General features: G+C 55.3%; 1 protein-coding gene across 1 annotated transcript in view; it reads left to right on the top strand.

Annotated features, from left to right (window-relative positions):
* MTCL1 (microtubule crosslinking factor 1) overlaps positions 1-19954 on the top strand; it is a gene marked incomplete at its 3' end in the record, with an annotated part of 119141 nt that overhangs the window by 66960 nt on the left and 32227 nt on the right. The window contains exons 4-7 of the mRNA XM_080714734.1: positions 687-746; positions 5633-6931; positions 7880-8020; positions 16386-16508. Of these exons, the coding sequence (XP_080570860.1) occupies positions 687-746; positions 5633-6931; positions 7880-8020; positions 16386-16508 (1623 nt within the window). The remainder of the gene's footprint in view (positions 1-686; positions 747-5632; positions 6932-7879; positions 8021-16385; positions 16509-19954) is intronic.

Raw genomic sequence — 19954 nt, 5'->3', positions numbered from 1 at the left:
TGATTTCAAGTATATGGAGACGAGTAGGATTTAGACAAATCTGTGTCATCTGTAAAGGGACTTGAGCAGCTGAGGGTTTTGGTTCTTGGGGGTCCTGGAATCAATCTCCTAGACTCTGATCCTGAGAGATGATTATACAGAAAACTAGGCAGGCACCCAGCCACTGAGGGACAGGCATCCTACATAGGAATATATTACGAGCTCTACGAATTCCTCGCAGTGTTGGTTTAATTATGAATTGGAGTGGATTTTTAAAGAATTTTCCAACTAGATAGGTTTTCTACATTATAAAAAGAGCTACCATCCTTCCCTTTTTACCCCTGTTTTGTCTACTCAGGAAACATTGATTAATGTGGAAAATAGCCCAAACAAAGCATAATTGGTCAGTAAGTCGGCTCCAGAAATACTATAGATGTACTTCTGAAACTTCTACCTCTGCCTTCTTCCTCCTGCCTTGTGTCCATGGTACAGGTCACCAGGTCACCTCCTTTTCCATTAAGCCGGATGATAACTGAGGAGCACATGGGAATGGTTAGGATGCGGCGCGCCTTAGTCCTCAAAGGCCTCACCACGTGTATCCATCAGTACCTAAATGAGGATCGAATGTTGTGTCCTGCCCTCTGCGTACACGCGCCATCACTGGGCCTGTGTCTCCTCGGTAACAGTGTCCTTTGGGTCTGTTTCAGAGTTCGCTAAAGAGAAGAGGCAGTCGGGAAATGTACAAAGAGAAGAAAACTTTCCACCAGGTAAGCTCCGGCTCTCGTTCTAATGTTACGTCTCCTAAAGAGGAAGCCGCCTCGCTTTGGATTTTCCCGGAAACCAATTAGCTTTGCCTTTAAACCATTCAAAGAAACGGTACCTGCCAAAATATTTGGACTCACTCAAAACCTCCATGGGGTGAGCGTTTTCCTTCCAGAGCCTAGCTCCTTCTCCCGTTCCTCTGGTGCTGGCAAACCGCAGCGTCCTTCAGGAAAGAGCACAGGCTGGCTTTATGAGCACGTAAACAGGTGTCTTCCAGGTCTGCCTGCAGAGGCCTGCGCAGTCACAGCGCACGGCCCCGGGGCGGGCTGCTCACAAGCCACTGTTTTGTGGGTTTTCTTATTTGGTGTTTTTAATATGCAAGCTGAACAGTCTCTTGAATTGTCAAAATGGAACTAAAATAACTAGTTGGGAAACAGTAAAGCTTCAGCCCTTCCTATGTAGAGCGGCACATGTTCCTCAAAGCCGTCTTGGCTTTCCTGAGCAGAGGTCTTACCAGATTCCTTGCTTCTCTCCCCCTCTCTTAAATGCTACTAGTATTAGGTTGGAAAGAACAAAGGTGTTACTGGAGTGTCAGTTCACTCAGCTCTTGAGAGCACGTGGTACCTAGAGGGTAGCCACTAGGCCGAGGTGCAGCCTGCCCTGGGCTCCCCTTTGTGGCTGCCTTCGGTTTCTGAGTCCTCCAAACTCGCTGGTGCCCAGCCTGTCATCGAGGAGGGCCCAGTCATGTGCGCAGCAGCCCATCCAGCGTGGCGTCCCCCCAGCCAGGGAAACCAGAGGGTCCTGCTGTTGCTGCTGCTGCCTTCCTAGCCTCAGAGTGCCATCTTGGTTCCCTGCATCCCGAGGGACCACGCCGGGCTGCGGCCAGGTGAGCTGGCCACGGGCGCTGCTGCTTCTCACGGGGGTGCAGTGAGCCCGGGCCAGAGCTGTGTCGCGTTGCACCAGCCAGCCTGCAGGATGATTGAGGAAGGAGTTTCTGTTCAGCAGAATGGTGGAGTGGAGCGCCTTGGGAGCTGCAGGTCGGCCACCAAAGCCCAAAGGAAGCCGGCGCCCCGGCGCAAGGTAGGCACGGTGCTGCGCTGCTGGCTAGGCGGCCGACTTGCAAGCCAAAGAATATATCCTGAGGGCGATGTATTTCTGTTGCTTGATGAGGCCTTTCCGGTGGTGGCGGTGCTGGTTCCTGTGTGTCTGGTCCCATGCCTCGCTTGCCTTCTCTGCCTGCAACGGGTGGAGTGGAGTGCACCTGGGAAGGTGGACCTGCCCTGCTTCCTGCTGCATCCCGGAGGCCCCTGGTGGCCTCTAGAGGCCGGAGCACGAAGCCCGATGCACAGGAGTCAGCCCAGACCCTCCTAGAGTCCTGGCAGAGTCCTCCAGCGTCTTAGGTCACGGGTAAGATGGTGTCCAGCCTCCTGCGGCCTGACCTAAGGGGCGAGCCCCATCTTATCGGAAGGAGGGGCTTCCTGGGAGGCCCTCGCTCACAGGCCCCACAGGCAGCGGGCTCGGGGATGGGCCCTCCTGTGTGACACGCGCCCTGGCTCTAGCTTGTCTCTCAAACTCTGCTTCATCCAGTGGCAGCTCGTGCTCAGTGACGTGTGGGCGTGCTTTGTAAAGTGTTAGAGTTCTGCTGTTTGTGTAGATTCTTTCCTGAAGGAACAAGACTTACGGACATTTAATCCTTCCTCAGGTAATCTGCAAACCAGACATCACAGGGCATGTCCTGGTGTCCCGCTGCTTTGGTGACCTGGGTTCAGGCTGGGGCATGGAGAAGGGCAGTGCTGGTGACAGACCTGTGGGGGAGGCACGCGGAGGGGCAGGCCCACACGGAGGGGCAGGCCCACGTGGAGGGGCAGGCCCACGCGGAGGGGCAGGCCCACGCGGAGGGGCAGGCCCACGCGGAGGGGCAGGCCCACGCGGAGGGGCAGGCCCACGCGGAGGGGCAGGCCAAGGCGGGCCTGACATCAAAGTGGTTGGAGGGCCCTTTGGGTGTGTGCCTGCACTGGGCCACGGTGGTGGTTGAGATGAGCACTCAGAAGCTCCCGAGTGTCTTACATCCTTCTCGGGGGCCCTGCCCCCACCTCTCAGTTCACCTGTGGGGGCCCTCAGGGAGGTCGCCTGGGGGCCCCGCCCTGGCTTTTGGGGTGAGATGGATGCGTCCTGAGCTTTGGGTGAGATGGACATGTGCTGAGCTGTTCAGGCAGCTCGGCCTCCGCTTCGTCACGACCTCACATTGGTCACCACAGGAGACCGTGGCAGCCCGTTGGTCTGGCCTGGTCTGTGTTCCCAGGCAGGGGTGGCAGGGGCGGCACCCAGTCGCCCTGCCGCCATACATTCTCTTCCGTCGTCTCTGCTGCTCAGATTTCTCTGCCGTGGAGGTGGAGGCAGAGGCATCCAGGCGACTTTGGACAGTGCTGGCTATCAGGATGAGGATGGGCCTCTCCCATCTTGCTTTGCTTGTGTTTAACTCCCAAAGGAATTCACTTAGAAAGTATTTGTGGTCTGTCTCCGCTGACACACATGTCTCAGCTTCTGTTAAACTATATTGCTTCAAAGGAACAACAGAGGCTTGGGCAGCATATCTGGATTCCTTGCACATCTTTGTTTAACTAAAAGGTGCTTTGGATTGTTCCACTTTGAAAGTTCTAAGACTCTGGGGTCATTTAAAAATTGCATGCTGATTTCTGGTACAAAGTAGATAGTAAAAGAATGAACGTAAAAAAATAAAAGCATGCTTTTCTTGTAGTAGTAGGATTAAACACAGGGATGTCTTTTATAGCCTATGTGATCTATGTAGGCCCTTTAAAAAAAGTGACTGTCGCAGCCTTGATAACAACACATTGTGCTCAGTGGTTACGAGCTGGACAGGCCAGGCAGCCTCGCTTCCAGTCGATCATAGAGCTCCTTTTATGTCTGCCTGGCCCAAACCAAGCCAGATCCTTAATGTGATACGTTCTCAAGTCAAAGACTGTAACAGCTCTAGTTTACCCTCCTAATGTGCAAAGGGGCCAAGAAAAGCAGAGTTGCCAGCTTCTTGCTCCAGTGTTGCCCGCATTCAGATGAAGAAGGCTGATCTCCTGGCACTAGGGTATGGCAGTTGCCATCCACAACCCTCTTTGCTGTATATTTTCTTCAGTGACCTTCGCAGTGGCTCATGGTTCAGGGAGGATCTCGCTTTACAAATAAGAACACAGGAATACAGCCGGGCGTGGTGGCGCACGCTTGTAATTCCCGCACTTGGGAGGCGGAGACAGGAGGATCGTGCAGGTTCGAAGCCAGTCGCGCTGGTGTAAGAGACCCTGTTTCCAAATTTAAAAAATATAAAAAATGTTCTGGGAGTGTAGCTCAAAGGTAGAAGGGCTTCCAGGAACCCCAGTACCACCAAACAAACAAACAAACAAACAAAAAAACAAATAAGAACACAGGCTTTCTGGGACTTGGCAGTTCAACAGAGCCGACAGGGCGGGGTCAGCAGGCTTAGGTCCAGGCCCACAGGACCTCAGGGCAGGGTGGTGGGAGCCCTTGGTCATGGAGGCTCCCTGCACCTCCCTTGTGCATCGGTCCCCTTTCCGTCGACTTGTGGTGGAAAGGAAGGTCCAGGCAGGGGCGCCAGGAGGGCAGGTGTCGCCGAATTTCCCTGCCGTGGCTCCTGAGCCTCCTTTTCAGCACGAAGGCTGTGCCGACCCAGCAGACTTGCGGTGGCCTGCAAGAGGGTCCTCCTCGTCTGCAGGGTCGGCTGCCGGGTCCTTGGTCATCGGCCAGGACAACAGGTGCGTACATCTTCGGGCTGCAGTTTCTCCTTGCGAGGGGGAAGCTGCAAATGCCCCTTTGCCCTTGGGTCGGCCTTTGGAGTTTCTGATCCAGGAAGAGAGGAGCAACCCATCACACTGGCCCTGCTCCCACTCAGTGTGAATAATAAAACCTTCAGGCCGAGTAGAGGGTGCTCCTTCAGAGCAGGAGGCCTGCGTCAGAACGGAGTGTTGACAGCACACTTGGTCCAGAAAGGGCCTTTTGGACCCTTAGTGGGCCAGCCTCCTTGGGGGCCTCCAGAATCTTCTGGCACCCCCCTCAGTCTTCCACTGGGATCTGCTGCTCACGTTTGAAGTACCGACTCTGTCCAACCCAAGCCTTGCTAAGGAGCGATCAACGCAGCCTCCTGCCCAGTCCTGTTACAGCGACTGAAGGGAGCAAGAGGATGGGAGGGGGCGTGGCTCCTGCAGGCGTGGGGGGATGCCGCAGCACCACTTCCCGGCCCCTGGTGGCTGTCTCCCTGTTGCCTTGTCCTTGGGCCGAGCTGGGAGCTTGCGGATGGGACGACACCGCGGGAGGTGAATGGCCCTGTCTCTGGTGCCTGGGCCAGTCTGCAGGAGGTGAGCTGGGCGCACCGTCCTGAGTACCTGGTGGACTGCGCCTCGTGGAATGAGGGCGTCCGCACGGCAGCACAGGACAGGCACGGCCCCACGTCCTACCGGCAGCTGCACCGGCTTTGGCGAGGGGCGCAGGGGTGTCTCTCGGGCGCCGGCGACAGCCCGATGCACAGCCTCCAGGGGCGGCGTGCTGCCGGGACGTCAGGCCTCATTTCATTTTCTCTTTCTGCATCTCTAACTTGTATGCTGGTCTTCAGGTGCATGTCTCTTTCCAAACGAATCCTTCGGTTCTTGTGTCTCTGATGAGGCGACAAGCCTGGGCTTCCCAGGTCCCTCGCGGCCCCGGGCTCACCTCTGCTTCTGCTGTCCTCCGCTAGCTCAACAGCACCGCAGGCAGGAAGATCGGTGTTTAGTGTTTGTGTATGCTGGGGCGAGGTGCGAGGGGAATCGTCACAAACACGAACATTTGGTATTTGCAAATAACCTTCCCTCGGGCTGCTCTTTCCTGGCAGGATGACAGTGCCGACTTGAAGTGCCAGCTCCAGTTTGCCAAAGAGGAGGCCTCCCTGATGCGCAAAGAGATGGCCAAGCTGGGGAGGGAGAAGGACGCGCTGGAGCAGGAGCTCCAGAAGTACAAGGCCCTGTACGGCGACGTGGACAGCCCCCTGCCCACGGGGGAAGCCGGCGGCCCCCCCAGCTCCCGGGAGGCAGAGCTGAAGCTGCGGCTGAAGCTGGTGGAGGAGGAGGCCAACATCTTGGGCCGGAAGATCGTGGAGCTGGAGGTGGAGAACCGCGGCCTCAAGGCAGAGATGGAAGACATGCGGGTCCAGCACGAGCGGGAGGGGACGAGCCGGGACCAGGCGCCCCGCGCTCCGGCCTCGCCCTTTGGTGACTCCCCAGAGTCCCCCGCCGAGCTGCACAGGCACCTGCAGTTTCTGGAGGAGGAGGCGGAGCTGCTGCGTAGGTCCATCTCTGAGATCGAGGACCACAACCGGCAGTTGACCCACGAGCTGAGCCAGTTCAAGTTCGAGCCCCGCCAGGAGCCAGGGTGGCTTGGGGACAGCTCAGGCAAGGGCGTGGGCGCCGGGCCGCCCCTGCAGGAGGAGCTGAGGTCGGCCAGGCTGCAGATCAACGAGCTGAGTGGCAAGGTGCTGAAGCTGCAGTACGAGAACCGCGTGCTGCTGTCCAACGCCCAGCGCTGCGACCTGGCTGCCCACCTGGGGCTGCGAGCGCCCAGCCCTCGGGACAGCGACGCCGAGAGCGACGCGGGCAAGAAGGAGAGTGATGGCGAGGAGGGCCGCCTGCCCCAGCCCAGGCGGGAGGGGCCCGTGGGCGGGGAGAGCGACTCGGAGGACACCTTTGAGAAGACCTCAGGCTTCGGGAGCAGTAAGCCGTCGGAGGCCAGTGAGCCGAGCCCCACGGAGCTCCTGAGGGCCCAGGACAGCGAGTGCCTGGCCATGGTGAAGCACGAGGCCCAGCGGCTGGAGCGGACCGTGGAGCGCCTCATCGCTGACACGGACGGCTTCATCCGGGACTCAGGGCTGCAGGGCAGTGGCCCGGCCTCCCCTGGGGCCCCAGGGGAAGGTGAGGGGGGCCAGCGTGAAAGCCCCCTGCTGGGCACCATCAGGACGAAGATGAAGGTTTTCAGGAGAGAGCTGCAGGCCTTCCTGGAGCAGGTGGCCCGGGCCGGGGACAGCCTGGCGCCCTCGCCCCACCTCACAGAGTCTCCCAGCTTCCTCTCCACCGCGAGCTCCGTGTCCCGGGACCCCCCTATTGGCAACATGGGGAAGGAGCTGGCCCCAGACCTGCAGGTAAGGGGGCTCCGGGCCTTGCCTCCCTGCTCCGCCCCACTCCTCCTCCTCCTCCTCGCCGCTGCTGCTGCTGCTGCTGCTGCTCTGGGGCTGGTACTGCTCACACCTGCTTGGTTATGATCTCAGAACCGCGCTGCACCAGAGCCTCCAGCGCCCGCCGACTCCTTTCTCTCAGCTGGGCCCTTGTTTTTATTCCTTGTTTTTGTTCTCTGTTTTTTAAGTTCTCTGTTACTTCTTCATTCCTCCTCCGTTTTCCTCTTGGTTTTTAACCACTGCCTGCGTGGTCTCGAGGCCCTCTCCTGGCACCAGGGCCAGGCCAGTGAAGCACTGGGCGCCAACGCGGCCGTCTTGGCTCCTCTCTTGGCGTGTCGAACGGCCAGCCGCCCCGATGAAGAAGCAGTGAGGAGTTGGAGTGCCAGCTCCTGCCACGGCCGGGATGCTCAGCACACTGGCTGACGGCCCGAGTCCCCCCAGGTCTGCTGCCGAGGGGCACAGTGCTGTTCTGCAAGGGCAGAACTGTAGCCAGGGCGGGGAGGCCGCCGGGCAAGGACCGCGCCCCAGCCTCTGTGCATGGCCCTGCTGCCGCCTGGATTGTGGCTTTGACTGCTCGACCCACGCGTGAGGAAGGAGGAGCCTCGCCTCTGTGCCTCGTGGGTAGGGTGCCGTGTCCCCGCGCCTCGCGTCCCCACTGCATGCTCTCCTAGCCAGTGCTCTGCGGCCCGCCCTTAGGCGTCTCGGCTCCTCCTCACCGGGTTCTGTCCTCCCGTGCTGCTGTGTCCAGTGGGTTCTGCTGTTCGTGCTTTGCTCTGTCCGGTAGCTTTTCTAGTCATCCGCCCTGTCCGTTCTGTTTTCTTCCTCCCACGCCCCTTGTCCTCTGTTGTTATTGTTTAAAATTAAAAGTGAAAACAAACAGACATAAAAACCAGATCCCTCCCGTGCACCTAGCAGTCCCAAGCCAGAGGCCAGCTGGAGTGGAAGTCTGCTCAGGGCCGAGGGGACGAGCGAGAGGGCATACACCTGCGAGCTGCACGGGAAGCGCCCCGCCGAGCTGACGGGGGTGCCGGGAGCCACAGCCGCCTTGACCCGGAGGTCAGTGAGCCTCCCCACTGCCCCTCTTGCTGTGGCTGCCGTGTGACGTGTGACGTTGCCTCTGTGGGGCGAGGCCCTTGGGGGGCGGGGCAAGAGGACGCAGGGCCAGGTAGATGTTACCTGGAATCAGAATTTATTGCATGTGCCACGGTGGTGCGTGCCTGCAACGCCGATACTTGAGAGGCTGAGACGGGAAGACTGCGGATAAGAGGCCAGCGGTGCAGTAACTTAGTGAGACCCTGTTTTAAAATAAAAATGTAAAATAGGGCTTGCGGGTAGGCCAGAGGTAGAATGCCCCAGCGTTCCATTCCCAGTAGCACACATCCTCAGAAACAGTCCATTGCATGTAATGACAGCTGGAAAGCACACACAGGTGCCTGTGGGCGACCTGCTGTCCTCCCGTGTCAGATGAGAGCCACAGCGATCTGCGGCGTTGTCCCCAGGGCCCTGCAGCCCCAGGCCTGTGGGTTCCTGGAGGTAAACAGGCCTGCCGACACTTGAGGGTTCAGTGACTTCTAGTCCCTTCGCAGAGAGAGTAGGGACAAAAACTATCAGCTCTTTCCCTTGTCTGGTGGCGACTCTCCGTAGAGTTTCCCTTCTCAAATCTGCACTGCTTACATCTGGTGTGGCACACCCCACAGTCTCTGGGGCACTATTCCCACCAGCTGGGGAGTTGGGGCGTCCACTCCAGACCTGTAGTGTCCTCAGCCACCTTCGTTGCTGTGACAACCCCACACAGCAGCCTGCCGTCGAGTGCAGGCGCCCACACTGCCGCGCTGGCGTAGTTATCCGGGGGCCTGTAAGGGGGAGCTTTGAGATGAAAACAGCCCGCCCAAGAAAGGAAGATGTCTCAGAGGAGCAATCCCAGAAGGTTCCCCATCAGAAGAGAAGCATGTCTCCTGGGGTGGTGGATGCCGCTGAATTTCTCAGTCTCCCGGGGGTGCTGCCACTCGGGGCCGCAGGAGTAGCTCTCCTGGGCAGGGGAAGGAGAGGCACAGGCGGATCGATGAGGAAACGGAGCCCGAGGCTTGCAAGGCAGCTCGGTGTGTAGCTGGCCAGGTGGGGCGCTGCTGGTCTGTGGGCAGAGGTGGGCAGCGTGGGCTGCTGCATACCCCAAGGGTCCAGACAGCTATAATCCTGGCCCCAAAGAAGATTATGCACACACCTGTAATCCCAGTGACCCAGGAGGTAAGCCAGGAGCATCAGTTCAAGACCCTGTTTCAAAAATTAAAAACGTAAGAGGCTGGAGGGTATTAGCAGAAGAGCGAGCGCTCCTCGGTTCGGTCCCCAGTATGGCCAAAAGAAAATGTGTTACATCTCTACTCTTGTGACTGGGCTCATGAGAACATGAAAATCACCTCTAAAAAGTTTAGATAAAATCACGCTTCAGAAGCATTCTTTGCAGTCCTGCCATCGTTGTATCATCTGGAAAGGCCAGATGCACCTAAGAAGTCGCTCGGGTCCACGCCCAGGAAGGAGACGTGCGTGGCCCCGTGGTGGTGTCAGCGGAGACGCCCAGTGTGCCCCACGGAGCCTCTACCAGCTGTAGAGGCAGTGGCGGGTGCCCGGGGCCCTCCCAGCTGGTGTTCAGAATAAACATCTGCCATTTTGTGTTTAATGTTTCCTAAACACGTGCTTCAGAGATGGAGTTAGATATATATTATAGCACATCAACCCCAGCGTGTTCTTGCTCCAAAGTCACAAGATGTTCCCAGGTTATACACCAGAAGTAAAACAGATGAGTCAAAAGCTTGGGGCACTCGCTTCCCCGTGGATTTAGTGAGTTCGTGCCTTAGGACGCTGACATTCCTGGAAGCACCTTTGTGGCCCCGCACTGCACACGAGGTCTTCATCTTAAGCTGGCTGCTTGGCCAGCGTGGACTCAGTTACACTCACTTCAGATGGTCTGAGTGATCCATTTCCAGGATGAGACCACGGTCCCCACCTCCCGTTAACGCTGCACCACGAAGCTATTCCTAGCGCCCCAGCTCGCTAGCCTTGCCGTTAGCCTCGCGAGCCCAGTTCCTCCTCTGCCAAATGAGGGTCGAGATACCACCTGCCTGCCTCACCTGGTCATATGTGGATGGTTCTCAGAACAGATGACCTGCTCTGAGGAAGGACCTTAGAACGTGCCAGAGGCTAGGCCCAGGTAAAGCGGGATTCATAGCCCAGGGTCAGCATGGCCTGGCCCTGCGAGATGCCAGGTGCCCTGGTCATGGTGCCAGTGTTGACTGGCCACTGTGGCTCCCTCCATCTCCAGTGGCTGGTTCCCCATCCTGGGTCTGCGCCAGAGCCCCAGCTGCGGCTCCCCTGTCACACCCACCCTGGGTGCTGGCCAGCCCGCCCCCTCCCGGCCTCTCGCAGCACCCTTTGTTTTCCGTGGGAGCGATGGTGAGGCGTTGCGTGCACTGCGGAGCTTCACGTGGCTGCGGTGGTTTTGGAGAGAGAATTCTGCAGCTGACCCCACTGCAGAGCTGAGTGCTGGCTGCCTGCAGGTGCTGTAGGCTCAGCAAACAGGACATTCAGGGAGCTGCCCAGGGAACAGCCCACTTGAGATTCTCTCTCATCCTTCCAGCAAGAAAGAGAGACCGTGAGGAGAAGCTGCATGCCGGAGCCCACCGTGAGCTGGTGGTGGGGCTGTCTTCTTTAGGCTGCGTGGTGCTCTGGCCAGCAGTGCTAGCAGTGCCAGGGCATGGTTCATGTAGACCTCCGAATAGTCTCCTTTAACTTTGCATTCATGAGAAAATAAAACAAAACCCCAGTAGTGGACGCCGGGGTGAGAAAGCATCACTTCCTAGAAGGGGCAGGAATGTGAACCAGGACTTACACCTTTTCATCCACAAGGCCTCGCACTCAGAAGACAAACTCCAGTGTGCACACACGTTCTGTTCAGAAGAAATGTAATGGGTCATAATCTGAACCTACTTGGCCGCCTCAAGGTTTCCATCATCAGCAGAGGAGACCCTCCTGGGCCCTAGCCAGGAGGCCGCCCGTCCCTGGTGTGGACGCCACTGACGGTCTTGTTAGTTTGCTCTTCGAATATCACACAGTGTCAAAGAGAATCGTAAAACGGGCAATGCCAAGGAGCAGAAAATGCCTTTTAATGAAAACACTCCTAAACTCACTGTCCAGAATTAGCGCACTATGAAGCTGTCACAGTGCTTTTGGCGCCTGTGAGTTAGTGAGCCACCTGACCAGGGAAGCTGCTCCGTGCTACACTCACATGGACTCCAGAGTAATTGGGGAAAGACAGACGTGGGCCCCCATCATCCCGTGCTGGGATGGAACCCAGGACCCTGTGCATGCTCTCGCCGGGCAAGTGCTCTACCCTCCGTCCCACCCTCAGCCCCACCCTCGGGCCCCTGCATCCAGGGGTCTGGGCATGAGGCGGGCGATGCGCTGGCGCTGGCGGTCGTCTTTGCTCCTCTTACTGCCTGTTAACCACTCCTTTTGTCCTCGGCCTCCTGTCCTGGGAGCCTCCTTTAGCTCCCGACCCCTGGTTCCGAGGGCGGGGGCTCCGAGGGGAGCCTTCCAGGACACCAGCATCAGGGGCACAAAGAACGAGCTCTCAGAGAACCGGGGTCTCCAGGCCTTGTGAAAGGCATATGTTTTGACCTTAAGGAGTTTTAGTTCTAGGGACAGGAGAATAAAGACAAGTTGTTATTTTGGAAGATGAGGGCATTTTAGCCAGGTTGGAACTATGATTGCTACCAGTAGTGCTTCCAGCAGTAGCAGTAATAATTCCAAGGAGAGAAAGGAGAGAAGTTCATTCTTATCTGCCACCCATTTCAGTCGGTAACAAATTAGGGTAAGACGTAGTTGGCCTGCTGCTCAGACCTAGGAAAGGCAAGGCCTGCTCAGTGCCAGCGTGGTACAAACAGCCACAGCCAGCGAACACTGGTCAGAACCCACCGACCCTACTAACCAGAAGGCAGGTGCACAGAAATAAACTGCTAAAACCCCCAGAGAAGAGGCTGAGAAGCCTCGCCGGTGTTCCCGTGCCTGTTGGCCTCCGCAGGCACCGGCATGGTGCTCAGGCTGTCCCCGGGCTCTGCCGGCTGCATCCCTGGGCTTCCCATTAGGTCTCTTGAGAGGCACACATTTGCTGAGTGAGCGGTATATAGAATATTTTAAATGGAATGTGCTGGGTGCCTTAAAAATAGTTCTGAATGAGAAGTGGCCAGGCGTGGACACTGGTCAGATTTCACATACAAACGGAGCCAGGCCTGCGTGCAGAGGATTGAGTTTCTGGGTGAGCGATCTCGACGAGCTCTTCTCCCTCGCCCTTCCTTTTATCCTCTGATCAACCAGGCACACGGCATCTGCGCTCCCTTATGTCTCAGCTGTGAAATGCCAGCCACGGTAGAACCACATGGGGTTTAGGCCAAGTATTTGTACACGTGTTGGCCTCATATACTGCTTCTGAGAGAGGTGGTGCCGAGACTGGCCAGGACAAAATGGAGCTCCTCAGAGACAAGGCGTAGTGGAGATACTGAGTCTCCCTGAGATCAGCACCGCCGGCCTGTGCAGTGGCCGTGATGGGCAGCATTCTCCTGGTTTTGAGATGGCGACATTATCTCTGAAGAGTGGGAGGGACTTATAAGCCACCTTGGCACAAGATGTGCAGAAAATTAGCAGCATGAATGTGGGGTACAGCCCCTGTGGGGAAGTGTGAGTGGGGTTCAGAATGCCAACACGGGGGAAAAGCGGTCCAGTGTCAGATGACAGCCTCAGAAACAGGTGGGCACGGCATTTTTTAAGTAAACCGCCTTATTGAGGTGAATTTATTTGTTGTATAATCCCAATCTTGGCGCGGGGGGGGGGGTTAGTACAGGAAGGTTTTTAGAATCCAACTTTTGGGGATTTGCTAATAAATGGAGGTATTTATTCTTTTAGAGGAAATGTATGTTATGTGGAAGCGTTCCCTCCCTGTCTGTGGTTGTACGCAATTGTGTGGCAGCGGAATTGTCTGACAAAGCCCTCGTCACAGCATGCTTGTACTCTGTCCTTTGTAGCACTGGAGTGACGTCGGCACCCGGCTAGGAGGGGCTGGCCATAGGAGTTTGCGTATCCATTGGCGAAAATGGACAGTATAGGAAACTGAAACTTCTGCTAGATCTGGAGGAGCTGCACGTGTCTGGTACCCAGGCCATGGTGACACAGGCAGAGCAGGAGCCTCCCTTTGTGGATCATATGCTCCAGATGTGTGACCTCCTGGGACCTCAGGGTCCTCTTCTGTGAACCTCAAAAGGTGTGTTTCAGACAGCACATTTTCATTCCAATGATGCTAAAGAACAGGCTGTTGGTTCAAAATAAAGTAATAGTTTAGTATAATGCAGGTTGAGCCTCCCTAATCCAAGTCTCCTGAGTACCCACTTGACTCCACAAGCGAACAATTCAATACCATGAAACTGTTTGAAGCCAGGCATGGTGGTGCATACCAGTTAGCCCATCCTGGGAGGCGGAGACAGGAGGACCACAGGTTCTCAGCCAACCTCAGCAATTTAGTGAGGCCCTGATTCAAAATAAAAAATAAAATATGGCTGGGGGTGTAGCTCAGAGGTAGATGCCCCTGGATTCAATCCTTGTGAAACACACACACACATTCATGTATAAAAATATTTAAAGTGAGCCTGGCGTGGTGGCGCACGCTTGTAATCCCAGCATTTGGGAGGCTGAGACCAGAGGATCACGATTCGCGGACAGCCTCAGCTACTTAGTGAGGCCCTCTGCAACTCAGTGAGACCCTGTTTCAAAATAAAGAATAAAAAATAGGGCAGGGGGTACAGCTTGGAGGTTGAATGCCCCTGAGTTTGATCCCCAGACACACACACACACACACACACACACACAAAAAAAAAAAAAAAAAAAAAAAAATTAAAGTGTTATATAAGATGACCTTCAATCTTTGTTTCTATTTACCTAATATAAATGAATTTTGTGCTTGGACTTGGATTCCATCTCCAAGATGTTTTATAATGTCTATGCAAATATTCCAGAATCCAAAACATTTTTGATCCCTGCATTTTAGACAAGGGATGCTCAGCCTGTATATAGAAATTAAATTAGTAGCCCTCTCTCTTAAATAAGCTGATCCTGAAGTCTGTTACCACCAAATAATACAAAGCTTTTGTCCAGTGCCTAGTGCATTCGCGTTTTAATTTTACGGAGTAACGTGTACCTGGAAGGCAAAGCTGGCAGCCGACTTGGAAACATTCCCGCAAGGCCCCAACGTGCACACAGAAGCGAAGCCCCAGGCGGGTTGGCCAGCTGCGTTGCCTGCTGCGCCCCTGGTACTCTAGACGGTGCCCGCGCCGTAAGTGCTCAGTCAGTATCTGGTGAATAAAATGGGGCATAAAATAGAAAATCATCCTCGTATAAGTGAATTCCCAGGACAGGTGGGGTTGGAATTTATTTGGGAATTGGAAAGGAGCCATATCTGGATTAGGTGATGGATTCGGAGTAGGAGACAGAGCATCTGGCCCAGCACCAGCAAGGACAAAGGAGAAACGTCCCCACAATTGCCAGCAGGAGGGGGGCAGGTCTGTGCCAGGCAGCGGGACTCTGGGTTGGGAGTGGGAGCCGCAGCTGGCCGTCACACGGGCGCAAGCTTCGAGCTGATGTAGCGCTTTGGTCCAGGAATCCCCAGGGGCAGCGTTGAAGTCATCCTGCTGCCCTCCCCCCATCCAGAGGCCAGCACACCGAGGCACACTCTCAGCCGAGTCACATGTGAACCCACAGATGACTTCCATTGAAGAGGAGCTCGGCACACAGCTCCACACGCACGATCGCAAAATGCCCATCAGGAGCGGGGTCAGTACTCGGAAGGTTCGACCTTATGCCTTCACATCCAGGGCTGTCTGACCGACACTGCACCCAGGTGCTCACCACCAGAAAGGCAGGCAAGCTTGAGAGCAGGAGAGCTGCTCTCACAAAAGACCGCACACACTTGAAAATCGTTAAATAGAACTTCGGGGAATGAAAAAGTTATCATTGGAGTAAATTCCACAGAGAAATGCGTCTTTTCGAAGAGAACATATAAAAGACTAATAAAAATCAAAGACGTATTTAATGTTTTTTAGAATTCCTAAGTTTCAGCCGGGCGTGGTGACACACGCTTGTAATCCCCGCGCTCGGGAGGCTGAGACAGGAGGATCGCGCAGGTTCGAAGCCAGCCTCAGCTACTGAGTGAGGCTCTCAGCAACTTAGTGAGACCCTGTTTCCACATAAAATATAAAATAGGTCTGGGAGTATAGCCTGGGGGTAGAAAGCCCCTGGGGTTCTACCCCCAGTACCAAAAAAAAAGGCTTCCTAAGTTTCTTAAAGTTGAATGAGCTTGTCTCTCACTTTCAAAATTTTATCCCAAAGTTGACAAATCCCCAGTGTATCTGATTTTCTCTGCCTCCATTCTTCTCTTCCTCCTCCTCCTCATTCCCTCTCCCCCTCTCTTCCTTCCCTCTCTCTCTCCCTCCCTCCCTCTCCCCCTCTCTTCCTTCCCTCTCTCTCTCTCTCCCTCCCTCCCTTCATTTCCCCCTTAGCTGAGGACTGCTCTTCTGTGTTCTCCTTTTTGTTGTGTTCTCCATTTTGTTCTTGGGGTATGGTCTTAACTCTGACAACCCAAGCGACAGGAGGAGCAGCAGCACCCTCTGCAGAAGCCACAGATGAGTGAAGGGTGGGATGGCCAGTGCAGTGACATGTCTTTACTACAATTTCTGATCCCCAGTCTTGGGAATCGCCTGTTTTCCAAGTAGCACAAACAGTGGGTGAAATGTCTTGCTTAAATTTCAGTGATGCTTGAGATTTTTAGTATCGCGGTGTTCCAGTCTCAAAGACATTTTATTTCAAAAGTAGCGACTGACCTCATGCCCATTTGGACAGGAGAGGTAGACTTTACCAATAAACACTAACACAGGCTCCTCAAGCTCTTTGGAACCAGATGTGTTAGCAGCATCCCCATTGGAGGGGCTGCAGGTCAGGTGCCCGCCCCTGGGAGGAGCGCAGAGCATGTGCTGGCCCGGGGTGGTATCCGCGGTGGGCAGAGCAGGCTCAGTAGCAAGTGAGCACTGCAGCTCAGGATGACCGTGTGACGTGGGCGATTCTAAGTGGGCGCGGCCACTCTGCCTCCCCTGGCCTGTACTAAGGCCATCTGGGCTAGGTGCCAGCCCCTGCCCACTGCTGCCTAGGTGAAAGGAAGGCTAGGTGGAGATGGCGCCCGCAAGGAGCCCTGGGGAGGGCGCCGCAGTCACTCCGCTGCCCCCGCCTGCATGTCACTCCCGTGTGTCGGGCTTGTGCCGATGTCTGTCCGCGTCCTCTCCAAGGCAGAGTTCTCGTTTCCACTAACCCCTTCCTTTATCCCGCTGCTCAGCTCAGGGGGGGCCCTGCTTTACCTGAGCAGAGTGTATCCATAGAAGAGCTACAGGGTCAGCTCGCACAGGCCGCCAGAGAGCATCAAGAGGTCACAGAGACGTTTACAGACAAGATCCGTAAGGTAAATATCCATGCGGATTCATTCCAGCAGGGTCGCTTCTCGGGCCTCTCTCCCCTCTGGAGACATAGCAGGACGGGTTTTAAAGGAGTGCTGGCTCCTGTGCGGCTCTGAGACCCCCAGGCCCAGGCCCAGGCCCAGGCCCAGGCCCAGGCTGAGCCACCTCCCTCAGATGTGCCGGAGCTTAGCTGTCCACCTTTCTGCTGCATAAGACATTTCAGTACTGTTTCCCCCCAGTCCTGGGGCATTTATCCCAAGCAGTTCTGCGGACACCTGAAGCCACAGATTGGACTGAACCCTATTTATAACTGGTGTTTCAAGCCAGGCGTGATGGCACATGCTTGTAATCCCCGCGCTTGGGAGGCTGAGACAGGAGGATCACACAGGTTCGAAGCCAGCCTCAGCTACTTAGTGAGGCTCTCAGCAACTTAGTGAGACCTTTCCAAATAAAGTATAAAATAGGTCTGGGAGTATAGCCCAGAGGTAGAAAAAGCCCCTGGGTTCCACCTCCAGTACCACACACCAAAAAAAATTACACTGTTTTTACCTATTGTGCATTAAACAATAGTATGTGTATACACACACACACACACACACACACACACACACACACACATATGAGCTTAACCTATGAAATAGGTGCAATAAAAATAAATGACAATATTTAATGGTAAAATGGAACTATTATAACAATATACTGTAATAAGCATTATTTAAAACTCATGAGCGGCCTGCGTCTAAAATTCTGGACTGTGATTGGTTACTGGCCACAAACCTCCAGAAGCAAAGCCGCAGTTCAGGGGCAGGCACATTTGCTCTGTATCTTGGCAGTGTCCTCCTCATATCTAATCTGAACTTTCCCATGTCAATACCAAGCAGCAAACTACATAAAGCAAGGGCCTGCCGGGCATGATGGTGCACACGTCCAGTCCCAGTATTTGGCAGGCTGGGACAGGAGGATCACAGGTTTGAGGCTGGTTTTGGTGACTTAGATCCTCACCAACTTGGCAAGACCCTGCTTCAATATAGAAAAGGGGTTGGGGGTGTAGCTCAAAGGTCCCTGAGTTCAATCCCCAATGCCAAAAGGTAAAACAAGGTCTTTAGATGCAGCCAGACAGGAAAGTATCTGTCACCTTTCTTAACGTCAAGTGAGTTTTTGAATAGAAACATCAACTCACCCTAAACTTGCCCCAAAAATAACACTAACTGAGCTGTGGCCTGATTAACTTTAGCTGTTGTAGAATTAACTGGTACAGGCTCCTTCTCTTTTAGCTGCCCCCTCTTCCCGGAGTTCCTATTAGGGGATTCACAGACACAGGCACTCCTGTCCCCAGCCTCCTGAGGACATCCACGCCCTGCACCTGCAGTAGGGGAGGGTGAGCAGACATCTAGGTTCAGAATCACTGTAGCCGCTCTTCTCCCTTCAAAACAAACCAGAGCGGCTGACCCTCAGCCGTACAGCTCGGCCCGTGCGACCGGGCTCCTGGTGTGGCGAGACCGTGCTCTCTGTACATTGTGTCTGCGCGACTGAGTCCAGGAGGGTCTAAGTAGACCACATCTGAGCGCCTCGCAGCTGAATGCCAGAGGCTAAGAGCCCTCCCCTCCCACAGGGTACTTGTCCCCATTCAGATGTTGCTCTTACAGGTAGGTCAAGCTTCACATACAATTACCAAAGGAAAATAACTGCGTTATCCCACAGACAAATTCCTAACTATTTCCCACCCCACCCCTTGTTTTACATTTTTTTAAAATTTGGAAACAGGATTTCCTAAGCCAGAGCGCGTGGCTGGCTTCGAACCTGCGCGATCCCCCTGTCTCTGCCTCCCAAGCGTGGGAATTACAGGCATGCGCCACCACCCCCGGCCCAAAAATGGTTTAAAAGTGATTTTGTCCCTGGAGACACTGGGAGCTCAGTGGCAGGGGTCCAGGTGTGCCTAGTGCTTGGATTCACGATGAAAGAGTGTGTCGAAGAGATCTCCAACCTGGGTGCAGTGGTGCACACCTGAGCCCAGGGCTTGGGAGGCTGACACAGGAGGGTCACAGGTTGGACAACTTGCTGAGACCCTGTTTCACCATGAGAACTGGCAGGAGGTGTAGCCCAGAGAGGGAATGTCCCTGGGTTCAATCTCAGCACGGCATCAAGACAGTGGTCTCGTCCCCAGAAGAGCAGGTGGGCAGGCAAGCGGCCAGCCAGGAGGACCTGGGCGGCGACAGGAAGAAGCCTGGTGCTCCCCTCGGGCACCGCCTCCCCACAGCATCTGGGGTAGGGATCCTGCCAACCTCGTGTGGCCTTCACAGTGAGCAGGGGCTGGGAGGAGGCAGCCAGGCAGCTCCCGCCCCACGTGTGTCCACGGTGGGCAGCCAGCGTGTAGCTCAGAGCTGCGGAGAGGGAGACTAGAAAAGCCCAGGTTTGTGCCTTCACCTGAAGGGTAGAGCGGGTGTCAGGCGGCTGCTATGGACTTCCTTGCACAGATCTTCCATGGTGCTTAGCTAGCATGGAGGTGTCTCAGAGCCACCCTCGGGCCACAACTAGCCTGAGTGCAGTGCTTTGGGGAAGGACGCCGCCCTGTTCCGTGCCATAGGAGAGGACAGCTGGTGCTGGTGGTGAGGGCGCTGCGTTCTAGCCCCCTCGCAGTCCGCAACAGACACCTTTGATCTCACGCCACTTTAGCTGCTCTATACCGTTCTTGCTGGGCACAGGGACACACGCCCATGATCCCTGCAATTCAGGAGGCTGAGGCAGGGGGACTCCAAGGTCAGCCTTACCACCTTAGTGAACCCCCATCTCAAAAAATAAAGAGGGTTAGGATGTAGCTCAGTGCTGGAGCACCTGCTTTCACAAAACAGACACGTACATATATTATTTTTCTGCCCTTATCTACAAAGCACCGCGATTTTGCTTGCAGCCTTTTGCTTAGTTGGCTTCGATGCGTAGTAATATCTCATTGCTTGGAATACCGTCACAGGGGTTTGAAAACGGGAGTTGGCTCAGCCGCTCAGGAGGCCGAAGCAGGAGGACCTCGTAAGCCCCAGTGTTTGAGACCAGACTGGGCCACATAGCGAGGCCCCCCTCTCACTGTAAGAAGGAGCTTTGTGTTGAGAGGGAAGGCAGGCCCGTGTTGCCAGAGAGCGGCGTGTTTAGTGGAAGGTTGAGTCCTCGGTGTGGAAGCAGATCATCACACTTTCCTGTTCACTGTCACGGGCAGCGAGTCCTCTGGCCCAACACTCCGCTCTCCGGCTCTCAGTGGCTTGGGGCTCTCTTTCTGTCAGGGATTATGGGAAGCCCGGGACTCAGGGAGTAAAAGAGAAGGGTTTCCACATCCGTTCTTCACAATTGCGACATGCCTGTATGTGCTTGTGAGGGGGTGAGATCTACCAGTTGCATTTGAGTCTGCTGTTAGCCCCAGGTCTAAGAAACAGTTTTCCTGCAGGGGTTTAGAGACATCTGG

Source organism: Muscardinus avellanarius, assembly GCF_963383645.1.
Source record: "Muscardinus avellanarius genome assembly, chromosome: 17".
NCBI classification, from domain to species: Eukaryota; Metazoa; Chordata; class Mammalia; order Rodentia; family Gliridae; genus Muscardinus; species Muscardinus avellanarius.
This window is presented reverse-complemented; position numbering and strand designations above follow the sequence as displayed.